Raw genomic sequence first — 12413 nt, 5'->3', positions numbered from 1 at the left:
TCCATTAACTAAACTGTGAACCCGCCATCTCTCCACACACAGACAGACACACACAGATACTGGTAGAACATAGAAACACACACACACACACGCACAAGTCCATTTAAAAGCATACATGGGAGAGACACCAACAAGAAGGCCTCATTTGCAGTTTTCTGAAAGCAAAGTTGGCTAAACTTGCAAATTCATTTGTATTTCTCAGCATAATACAAGAGAAAAACCTGGACTCCCTCTGAAAATCAGCTCGCCAGCCAAGTTACCACGGTTACAGACAAATAATAGATGACACAATATTAGCATTGCTGCTACACTAATAGCAGGAGAAGTCATCAATCTCCATCAAATGAAACAATATTTCCCATACCCCACCCCTCACCACCCATCCAGAATGTGCAAACATCCTATCTACCCCTCTATTTATATTCTTCCTCTCGCTCCATTCCCCACCCCACCTCTCTCACACCCCTGATTCCCATGGGGCCTGTGTGGTACTACTACCTGCATGCTAGGTTGAGCAGCTAACCAACGCCCCTGAGAGCCTATCCTGATTGTGTCCCTAATGGCACCTTATTCCCTATATAGTGCACGACTTTTGACCAGAGCCTAATGGTCAAAAGTAGTGCATGGGGCACAGGTCAAAAGTAGTGCAGTATAAAGGGAATAGGGTGCCATTTGGAACACACACAATGTTTCACGACCTCACCGTCCTTGAAAGAGGAAAAGTGTGCCGCTGAGTGTGCACTAGCAACAAGCTGGGTTCTCCGCTCTACCTGGCTACAGCACATGTCCTTTCTGTATGAGTTTTGAAACAGAGTGAAACGGGAAGGTACTACTGTGAACTGTCCAATAAACAATGCAGATTTTTCTTTTCATTGTAAGACATTTTTCTACGGTATGCCTGACTGAACAGGACCCAGGCAGGCATAAGTGCTGATTGCAGCTGAGTGTGCAGGAACACGCTGGGTTCTCCTCTCTACCTGGCTACAGCACCTGGCCTCTCTGTGTGAGCCATTACCTTCCGCCCAATAACCATGGCAGTGTGGCACACCGCGGGGCCATCTTCACTAGTTTTTGCTAATTATTACTGCACTATTCAGGGAGGAGCGAGTTTGAGATTTCAGATCTTTGTGGCGCTTGTATTTGTATTTATTATGGATCCCCTCTTCCTGGGTTACAGCAAAATTAAGGCAGTTATATACAATTAAAAACATGACATTACATTTCACTACAGATTTCAGAACACATTAAGTGTGTGCCCTCAGGCCACTACTCTACTACCACATATCTACAACACAAAATCCATGTGTAAGTGTGTGTATAGTGCGTATGTTGTCATGTGTGTGTATGCGTGTGTCTGTGCCTGTGTGTGTGTCTCTTCACAGGCCCCGCTGTAACATAAGGTGTATTTTTATTCGTTTTTTAAATCAGATTTTACTGCTTGCACGAGTTACTTGACGTGGAATAGAGTTCCATGTAGTCATGGCTCTATTTAGTACTGTGCGCCTCCAATAGTTTGTCCTGGACTTGGGGACTGTGAATAGACCTCTGGTGGTATGTCTTGTGGAGTATGCATGGGTGTCTGAGCTGTGTGCTAGTAGTTTAAAAAGACAGCTCGGTGCATTCAAGATGTCAATACTTCTCACAAATACAAGTAGTGATGAAGTCGAACTCTCCTCTACTTTGGGCCATGCATATTATAAATGTTAGCTTTCTGTGTACATTTAAGGGCCTGCCGTGCTGCCCTGTTCTGGGCCAATTTTAAGTCCCTCTTTGTGGCTCCTGACCACACTACTGAACAGCAGTCCGGGTGCGACAAAACTAGGGCCTGTCGGACATGCCTTGATAGTGTTGTTAAGAAGGTAGAGCAGCAATTTATTATGGACAGACCTCTTAGCTACTGTTGCATCAATGTGTTTTGACCATGACAGTTTACAATCCATGGTTACTCCAAGCAGTTTAGTCTCCTCAACTTGCTCAATTTCCACATGATTCATTACAAGATTTAGTTGAGGTTTAGGGTTTAGTGAATGATTTTTCCCAAATACAATGCTTTTAGTTTTTGAAATATTTAGGACTAACTTACAAATTTCTTGCCACACATTCTGAAACTGACTGCAGTTATTTGTTAAGTGTTGCAGTCATTTCAGTAGCTGACATGTATAGTGTTGAGTCATCAGCCAGTTGCAGGTCATTAGTAAAGATTTTAAAAAGTAAGGGCCCTAGGCAGCTGCCCTGGGGATTGCCTGACTTTACCTGAATTATGTTGGAGAGGCTTCCATTAAAGAACACCCTCTGTGTTCTGTTAGACACGTAACTCTCGATGCACAATATATCAGGGGATGTAAATCCATAACACACACAATTTTCCAGCAGCAGATTATGATTGATAATGTCAAAAGCTGCACTGAAGTCTTAAAAAACAGCTCCCACAATCTTTATATTCTCAATTTCTCCCAGCCAATCATCAGTCATTTGTTTAAGTGCCGTACATGTCGAATGCCCTTCCCTATAAGTGTGCTGAAAATATGTTGTTCATTTCTTTACTGTGAAATGGTAACAGACTGATTGGTCGGCTGTTTGAGCCAGTAAAGGGTGCTTTGCTATTCTTGGTAGTATAACTAATGTTGCTTTATAATTCATGTTGATTTTTTGTTTTCCTAGATATACTATACAGTATTATGATCACTACATCTGATGGATTTGGATACTGCTTAAGAGCAGATTTCTGCAGCATTGGTAAAGATGTGATCAATACATGTGGATGATTTCCTTCCTGTGATGTTTGTAAATACCCTGGTAGGTTGACTGATAACCTAAACCTGGTTGCAGGCACTGGTTACAGTTTAAAGATTTTTCTTGAGTGGGCAGCTTGATGGAAGCCAGTCAATATTTACATCACCCAAAACAATTGACCTCTCTGTTGATATCACCTACATTATCAAGCATTTCTCACATATTATCCAGATTCTGACTGTTAGCACTTGGTGGTCTATAGCAGCTTCCCACAACAATGGGCTTTAGTTGAGGCAGGTGAGCCTGTAGCCACATTACTTCTACAGCCTTTGACATGACATCCTCTCTAAGCCTTACAGGAATATGACTCTGAACATAAACGGCAACACCTCCACCAGTGGCATTCCTGTCTCCTCTGAAGATGTTGAAACCATGTATTTCTACCACGGTATAACTAAAGGTATTATCTAAGTGAGTTTCAGAGATAGTCAATCAATGAATGTTATCTGTTACGAGCAAGTTATCGATTTCATGAACCTTGTTTCAGATTCGGATTAAGATGCAGTGTTTAATAGTCACGTGTACAGGGTTGCAGGTGGGATTGCAGGGTACAGTAAAAATCTTAGGCTTCGCGCTTCAACATGCAGGACTTAGTGAAATAAAATAATGAAAATGGCAATAAAACAACAACGATAGAAATAGAAATAGCACTATAAACATAGTAACAACTGTGGCAGCGATGAATAAATAAATGTTCATTGAGGTGGAGGCAGAGTAAAAACTATTGAGGGGGTGTGGTGGGGTGGAATGACCATCGGGGAGCACCATGACTATTGACTGAAATATAAACAATACAAATTGTAATAAAAAAAGTTATAATATACATGGAACAACTGCAATAGTGATGAATGTCATTAGGGTAGGCTACATATGTTAATGTGGGCTATTTTTAGCACTTTTGGGATTCGTGATTGTTTTTATCGCTTTACTGGGAGGCTTATCAGAGGTAGACATGACAGTGATATTTATGTCTGAGCTGATAGTGCAGGGTGAGCTGCACACAGTGCACGTCCTACTAGTGCACACCGCCTCAGTGCTCACAGTATAACTCCGGTTCATAGGCAAATGATCAGCGCATACAACAGCTTTAGAATTGACAGAGGATTGTTCTGTGGGTATTCATTTTGACAGATGCATATTGGGAAATACTGTGCATAGTGCATGCATATAAAGGCTAAACAGTAGTTGGAATGGTGTAGAGTTAATCCATAAACCATCGATTGCATTTTCTGTATTCTGTATTTGCTCATGTATATTGCTGCGTATATTCGCCTAGGCTAGGGTTCAATTGGATAGGATGTCTGTACATCTGTACATGTGAAGATTGAGATTTTTCGTAGAGTTGGTTGAATCATCATTCTTGTCTATGTTTTGCCTCCATAACCAGCCAGAATTAAACACATTGCAGCCTATTACCTCATACTTAATAACTGTGGATATTTATTCATAAAAGAGATCAAAGTACAGTGAAATGTCCTACTTTCTTCTTTCAGACTAGTAAATACTGTAGTAAATGCACGCCGCAACACTGGAACTATTCCACAGGTTTCCTCTCATTCCAATTAACTGAAGCCAAGGCGGGATATTTTCGGGTGTTCCCAGAGGAATTAATCATTCAGATCATTAGACGCAGGTTGCCTGGGGTGGAGTAAACTAACTAAGGCAGCATCCCAAACGGCATCCCATTCCCTATATAGTGCATTGCTTTTTACCAGAGCCCTATGGGGAATAGGTTGCCATTTAAGACGCGGCCTAAGTATTACTGCCATGTAAACACATGCAGACACCAAACAACCCCAATCCAACTCACCAATTGTTGACTTGTAGGATCGTTAACCCCGTGTCCTGGGCCAGTTGTTTCTTCTGCTCTTCCGAAGGGTAAGGATGCTGTTTCAACGAGAAAAAGAAAAAGAAAGAACATTATGAATATAAAGGAAATAGTAACTGAAAGAAAACCAAAAAACGGCTTTTGTGTTGTTTGTGTTGTTGTGGCTGTGCTAGCAGCGGCAGCTGCTAATTAGCGCGAACAAACGGAGGTGTGGCTCCAAAGACTCATTAGGGCAATATGAGATGGAATCATAATTAACGGTGTGTGTGTGTGTGTGTGTGTGTGTGTGTGTGTGTGTGTGTGTGTGCGTGTGCGTGCGTGTGCGTGTGCGTGTGCGTGTGCGTGTGCGTGTGTGTGTGTGTGAGCCAATTAAAGAGTTTACCCGAGTGAAGAAACAGCTATATTAATTAGGGGTGATACTAGTGCTTTGCACATACACACACACACACACACACACAAGCTCTCACACACACACACACACACACACAAAAGCTCCTGATACGCCCTAGAGTAGGTTGAGCTGGTTCTCTTAGCAGTGGGGGGAAATAGATACAGGCGTGTGTGTGTGTGTGTGTGTGTGTGTGTGTGTGTGTGTGTGTGTGTGTGTGTGTGTGTGTGTGTGTGTGTGTGTGTGTACGCGTGTGTGTACGCGTGTGTGTACGCGTGTGTGTACGCGTGTGTGTACGCGTGTGTGTAGAGATGGGAGTGTAAGTCACACGGGAAGAATCCCAATGCATTTAACAGCGCTCCCTTTTCTATTTACTTTCCACTCCTACTCCCTAATCTGAAAGAACTGGATAGGGGAGCACTATGTCAGTAACTAAACCAAGCCTATAGCTTTCAACCATCTCCAGACCTGTCAAGTCAGTGAGAATAAGGGAGCTACGATATAGGAAAGGAGGTCAAACTATGGATTGACCAGAAGAGGAAAAGGTCAGAACATCTACTGTCCCAACCCTTCATAGGCTGTATCACATCCGACCGTGATTGGGAGTCCCCATAGGGCAGCGCACAATTGTCCCGTTATCGTCTGGGTTTGGCCGGTGTAGGCCGTCATTGTAAATAAGAATTTGTTCTTAACTGACTTGCCTTAGTTAAATAAAGGTTCAATGAAAAAAAAAAAAAAAGACATCTAATGCTATTTAACATTAGAAATCAGACCTCCACTGTGACCAGTTCAAACCATCTGAGATGCCATACACCTGCAGGCCAATTCCACATAGGCACAAAGCTAGAAATGACACACTTTACACCTGGAGAATATTTATCGACCACATCCTTTTTCTGTGGCGACAGGGAGAGGGTCTTTGATGTTACTGAGTTTTTTTTCCATTGACGCTGAATCAATTGGTAATGGATGCCTTTCCCTCTTTCCATGTGATTTGATTGTAGGTAATTGGCCTAAACGGAGTCTAATTCGCCACAGAAAGTGATAATCTCAGTGTCGCCTCATCAAATTGTCCCTCGCTGTCTGTTCCTCCAAGTGGCCTTTGTTCCTGAATAACGTGGATAATTCTATCAACTAAGAGAAGGAAAAATAGCAGCAAAACATTTATGAGACAATTTGAAAAAAACCTTGCCTTGAACCAATCTCTACAATGACATTCATGAGGAAAAACAAGTTAAGATACCATAACATCTTCCCAGAACACAAAAGTGAAAGCACAGTCACACACATGCACATGCACGTACACACACTCCCGCACACACACACATAGGAAAGGCTGGTAACCTCAGGCCTAATTTCAGAGTTTCCACTCTGGGCCCCAATCCCGACCCACCCGCTCATTATGAATTATAATCCTGTTAGCAAGGACTAGCGGCTCTAACCGACCCAGAGCTAACCACCCCAGAGTTAAGGCCGGGCCATCCCCAACCCTGTAATCAGCACTGAGGCCTGGGTCCTGTTCAGTAGGGTACACTGTGGAAAAACGCATTGCAACCGAAAACGTAAAATATGTGTCCATGTTGGACGAGTTCAGTATCTCCCCTTTTTGCTCTGTTTCAAAAGCTTTCTCCCTACTGGACATGACCCTTGGCTCTGACACAAGGAAGATGAAGTTGCCTCTCAACGCTGATCCAAGGTCAGTTTGTGATTCTTCACTATAACGATTACCATTAGGATTATAGCATTTAAAGCTGATCCTAGATTTGTGCCTATAGGGACATTATACTCGGAGCACTCTGACATGAATGGCGACACAGGTCTGCCGCCAGCTAGCAGCCACTCCATGCTCAGGCAAGAACTGCTCTCTAGCATGCTGGGACAGAATGAAACCATGCCCTCCAGGTGAATGGCTAACAGACACCAAATCTCCAAGGAGACAGAAGACACCAACAGCAAAAAAAGTAGTGCAGAGCAACACAAATACTCAGGGGCAACAGAGCTGGGCTAAGGATTAGCTGAAACAACTAACCTGAAAATGAATGTAACTTGGCTTAGCTTCCACACAACTAACTTGAATATGAGCCTAACTTGGCTTAGAATGAACAAACAACTGACTCTACCTGAAACTGAAAGTAACTTGTCTTGTCTTCCAAGCAACTAGCTTTTACAAACAACTAACTCTACCTGAAAATGAATATAACTTGGCTTAGAATTCAAAACAACTAACTCTACCTGAAAATGAACGTAACTTGCCTTAGCTTCTAACACAATTGACTCTGCCTGAAAATGAATGTCACTTCTACTCAACTGTTAGCATGGGATACCGAGAATACCAACAGTCAACAGGCCTCTATTTCCCTCCCGCTCCACTTCCAGCCAGCCTGACCACTCCGAGGGGAACACCTCGTCACCATGCCTTTCAGCACCACATTAACAGCAACAGAGGGAAGCGTCGTCAACCAGGCCGATCCTAGCAGGCGGGTCTAATCACATCAAATGGAAAGGGGGCTTTACTGTCAAACTGGCGAGAGAGTCCGTGTTGGAGGGGTGTTGGTCAGAGGGCTTTGGTAAACACACACATGCACACGTGCGAGAATGCACGCATGCACGTACGTACGCACTCACACATACACACACGGACATAATGTACACATACGCACACACACACACGCGCACACAAACACATCATACACTCTTCCACCCTTCTACAACACACTACACTACAACTCACATAGTGGGCCCTGACTTGCCTGGTGTCGACCACTAAGTGGCTGCTGCTGGGCTGTGGGTTGTGAGGCAGCCTAGGTGGTGACAGGCCAGCTGTACCAGTCTCCCACCTAGCAGCCATTCATCCAGCCAGGCAGGCAGGCCAATGTGGGCCTTCAACAGGGCCCAAAGCCCCAGGCTACATTCCTCTGCTGCTAGCCCCAGCGATGGAGCACGTCAACCAACCCCATCCCCCAAACAAGGGCCTCTAATGAGTGGGAGTACCTACTACTGACCAATCTCATTAGTAAACAGCAGTAACAGAATACGTGGCATTTCACGGCTATGGGGTAAGAGGGGAGGCAAGTTGGCTTGCCACTCTATTCCACACCTGCTGGTTGGAGGGAAGGGTTGCTGTGAGCCAATGGGGTTTGAGCTGCGAGCTCTTTGAGTTCACGACTGAACCGATCAGCCAATTCAGGAGAAGTTTCGGGAGGGTGATTATGTTGTTTACTGGACCAGTAAACCTGTTAGGAGGTTGTAATTACTCCTCATTTGGAGTGAGGAGCCGCTCCGAGGGCGGTCGGTCCAGCGCGCCCACAACCCGGACACAGCTGAGTAGGACGGGGCGAGAGGTGAGAGGAGCGGCGAAATAGTGGAGGATAAACGTACTGGATATGAACCATCATCTCGATCTGCAGAGTTCACCCATCTTTATTTAACACTACATCCCTGGAGAGAGCCCTAGCTTTAGATGGGGTGTCATTGAACTACAGTAAGGCTAAATGCTAAACTTCACAAATAATTCAAAATCCAGTGCTCTTAACAAACTCAGATTTGTTAGCATTTTGCCATTTGTGGCATTTTGGCAAGGGTAAGGAGAGGGACACTACAAAAATGCATCCAATGTGTGTCCAGCTGCTATAGGGGAAAGCAATCAAGACAAAAGATGGATTGCAGAGCAACACCAACAAGTCAGGTTTAACTGCTGAACTCGTCTCTAGTGCACCCCCAATCAAACTAAAGCTTCCCCCGTTCAATGTGTACTGCCATCTGCCCATCTCCTCCAATGTCCTCGCTCCATCGGCCCTCTTCTCCTCACCTCATTATCTTTTCGGGACTAAACACTGCCCATTTACCTTGTCAGAGAAAAAGGCCCCAGCCAGTGATGTATGTGACCACATGCTGGATTTCTGGGGAGGTCAATAAAGGCGACCCCCGCTGGGCGCTGAGTCCCAAGCCCCTGGAGGTCCCTGGGGGCCTGTCAAAAAGGTAATGGATGATGTTTTCACTGCAGGGTGAGGGACCCAGAGAAAGAGCGAAGACCATGCCCTGACACAATGGGGCGCCAGCATTGGATAAATGAACTCAGATGCCCCACAGGTCTCCTAAAAATATCCTGTTTGGCTGCCCCATCTTTCTGCTCCTCCCTTCTTTGTATGTGTCTCAAATGGTACCCTATTCCCTACATAGTGCACTACTTTTGACCAAAGCCATATGGGCTAGTAGTGCACTATGTAGGGAATTGGATTGCCACTGACTCCAATAATCGTCTTCTCATTACCTCCAAATATTTCCCTGGAACTCAAATAACTCAAATAACTCAAATAACTCAAATGGGCATCGAGAACAAAAAGGATCTAAAAGAACGTTTTAAAAACAGTGGCAAGAGGAACTTCAGATATTGCTACCCCAACAAAGAGGCGCATTCAGCTAAAAAGGGAGGGTCATATTTTTAGTCCGAGAAGCCAAGACGTGATTATACACCATGTGTAATGTTCTTTATTCTTTAATTGGGTGGCGCCAACGATTCTGAGTGCTTGCTTGGATAGAATTAAGGTATAATCAGGAACCGTAGGTCTCGGGACTAAATTTAATTTACAAATATGAATATGGATAGATGGATTCGTCACACGTACATGAGTGGCGCTAGTCGGGGTGGTTTGGGGGTGGGGGGAGGCCAGTAAATACACAGTGTGTATGGGGGCAAGCTTGGGAAGTCCAGGGACTTTGGGAGGGGGGGGGGGGGCAGGAGAGACCAGTCAGGCCATAGTCAATGTTAAATTTGTATCATTTCATGTCCCAGATCTAATGACATCAGGGCAAGACAGCATTATAAATGTGCCTCTGGGTAGACGGGGGGAGGGGGAACGGGGAGGAGGATGGGGATGGCTGGCTGCCATTGGCATGGTACAGGGATTCCCAGCCAGCGTATAGGCTGCTGTGTGGCACACCATAGTTTGCCATGGGTGATTGGCACGTCAACATCCAAGGGGGCTCTGGCAATAAACAACCAATGACGAATGGGTTCAAATGACCTGTCAAACTTTGACCTTTGATGATCCCAGGGCGAGAGGGGATGAGGTCATTCCAGGGGCTTCCTGTGAAACGCTAGCCAGACTCCTCTTTTTTCTGCTTAGGAGGGCATTCCTTTTTCCAGAGGACAGGAAAGCAGGATAGAAAATGTTTCTGCATTGCATGGGTTACGAACTCTAAGTTTCGGGAATTAGGCCATCTCCACCCCAGTTCAGAAGTTCTCTTCACCTCTGTGTAACCAAAGCATTCCGTAACTCACAGATTTGGGTGTTTTTTAATTACAGGTAACTTGTCATTTATTCAAACCTCAACTTCAATAAACAAAGTTACAGTACGCTTAGCGACCCAGTACAACTTCTTTCCCACCTGTTTCTGCTCAGGTTTGGGTAGAATGTGCTTGCAGGGTTGAAGCACGCGTTATTATTGCAGCACATCTGTGAGCAAGAGGGTGGCAAATTAGCCTCTAATTGCATTAACAGGGATTATGCCTTCCAGTTGGTTTTTGCTTTTTACATGAAACACTTTGTAAAAAGAGAAGCGAAAACATGTGAAGAAAACAGCACGTTCCACGGTGGTTTCTCTTTTACAAGCTGTGGCTCCCCTCTCACTCGCAGGCTTCAATATTCTGTGCACAACTAAGAGAAGAAGAAAAAATCTCAAATGGAAAAAAACTAATTATTAATAAAAAATGAGGGAGGGAACTTGCTAACCCCTCCCTCACTCCTCACCCCGCCTCCTATCCCCCTCAACGTGGTAACGACACGCCAAATCCCAGTGGATCCTCCCACAATGTAGTGGGCATGGCAACAATCTGAACGCCTGGGTTTCGTCCCATTACCCTATCACATAATTACCTTTTCTTTGGAGAGCCCTGTGTGCAGAAAAAAAGCAGAGGGGTCTGTTTCCTAAATTTTGTTTCCTTCCGGCGCCGAAAAGAGATGGCCGCCTCGCTTCGCGTTCCTTGGAAAATATGCAGTATTTTGTTTTTTTATGTGTTATTTCTTACATCGGTACCCCAGGTAATCTTAGGTTTCATTACATACAGTCGGGAGGAACTACTGAATATACGATTAACGTCAACTCATCATCGTTCCTACCAGGAATATGACTTTCCCGAAACGGATCCAGTGTTTTGCCTTCCACCCAATACAATGGATCTGATCCCAGCCGGCGACCCTGTGCGACGCCGTAAAAGGGGCAAACGAGGCGGTCTCGTGGTCAGGCTTCGGAGACGGGCACATCGCGCTCCACTCCCTAGCATACTACTCGCCAATGTCCAGTCTCTTGACAATAAGGTTGATGAAATCCGAGCACGGGTAGCATTCCAGAGAGACATCAGGGATTGCAACGTGCTCTGCTTCACGGAAACATGGCTAACTCAAGAGACGCTAACGGAGTCGGTGCAGCCAGCTGGTTTCTTCATGCATCGCGCCGACAGAAACAAACATCTTTCCGGTAAGAAGAGGGGCGGGGGGGTATGCCTTATGATTAACGAGACGTGGTGTGATCATCATAACAACACACAGGAACTCAAGTCATTCTGTTCACCTGATCTAGAACTCCTCACAATCAAATGTCGACCGCATTATCTACCAAGGGAATTCTCTTCAATCATAATCACAGCCGTATATATTCCCCCCCAAGCAGACACATCGATGGCCCTGAACGAACTTTATCTGACTCTTTGTAAACTGGAAACCACACACCCTGAGGCTGCATTCATCGTAGCTGGGGATTTTAACAAGGCTAATCTAAAAACAAAACTCCCTAAATTCTATCAGCATATCGATTGTGCTACCAGGGCTGGAAAAACCCTAGATCATTGTTATACTAATTTCCGCGACGCATATAAGGCCCTCCCCCGCCCCCCTTTCGGAAAAGCTGACCACGACTCCATTTTGTTGATTCCAGCCTACAAACAGAAACTAAAACAACAAGCTCCCGCGCTCAGGTCTGTTCAACGCTGGTCCGACCAATCTGAATCCACGCTTCAAGACTGCTTCGATCACGCGGATTGGAATATGTTCCGCATTGCGTCCAACAACAATATTGACGAATATGCTGATTCGGTGAGCGAGTTCATTAGGAAGTGCATTGACGATGTCGTACCCACAGCAACGATTAAAACATTCCCAAACCAGAAACCGTGGATTGACGGCAGCATTCGCGTGAAACTGAAAGCGCGAACCACTGCTTTTAACCAGGGCAAGGTGACCGGAAGCATGACCGAATACAAACAGTGTAGCTATTCTCTCCGCAAGGCAATCAAACAGGCTAAGTCCCAGTACAGAGACAAAATCGAGTCGCAATTCAACAGCTCAGACACAAGAGGTATGTGGCAGGGTCTACAGTCAATCACGGATTACAAGAAGAAAACCAGCC

At 45.0% G+C, this 12413-nt stretch overlaps 1 protein-coding gene across 3 annotated transcripts in view; it reads right to left on the bottom strand.

The window, feature by feature from the left end:
* Positions 1-12413, bottom strand: part of LOC139568755 (homeobox protein Meis1-like) — a 37492-nt gene that overhangs the window by 8985 nt on the left and 16094 nt on the right. For all 3 annotated transcript variants that reach the window (XM_071390809.1, XM_071390810.1, XM_071390811.1), the window contains exon 9: positions 4604-4680. In XM_071390809.1, coding sequence (XP_071246910.1) covers positions 4604-4680 — 77 coding nt within the window. The remainder of the gene's footprint in view (positions 1-4603; positions 4681-12413) is intronic.

The sequence above is a fragment of the Salvelinus alpinus genome, chromosome 2, assembly GCF_045679555.1.
Source record: "Salvelinus alpinus chromosome 2, SLU_Salpinus.1, whole genome shotgun sequence".
Classification (NCBI taxonomy): domain Eukaryota; kingdom Metazoa; phylum Chordata; class Actinopteri; order Salmoniformes; family Salmonidae; genus Salvelinus; species Salvelinus alpinus.
The sequence above is the reverse complement of the archived record's forward strand: the minus strand, read 5'-3'. Positions and strand labels throughout refer to the sequence as shown.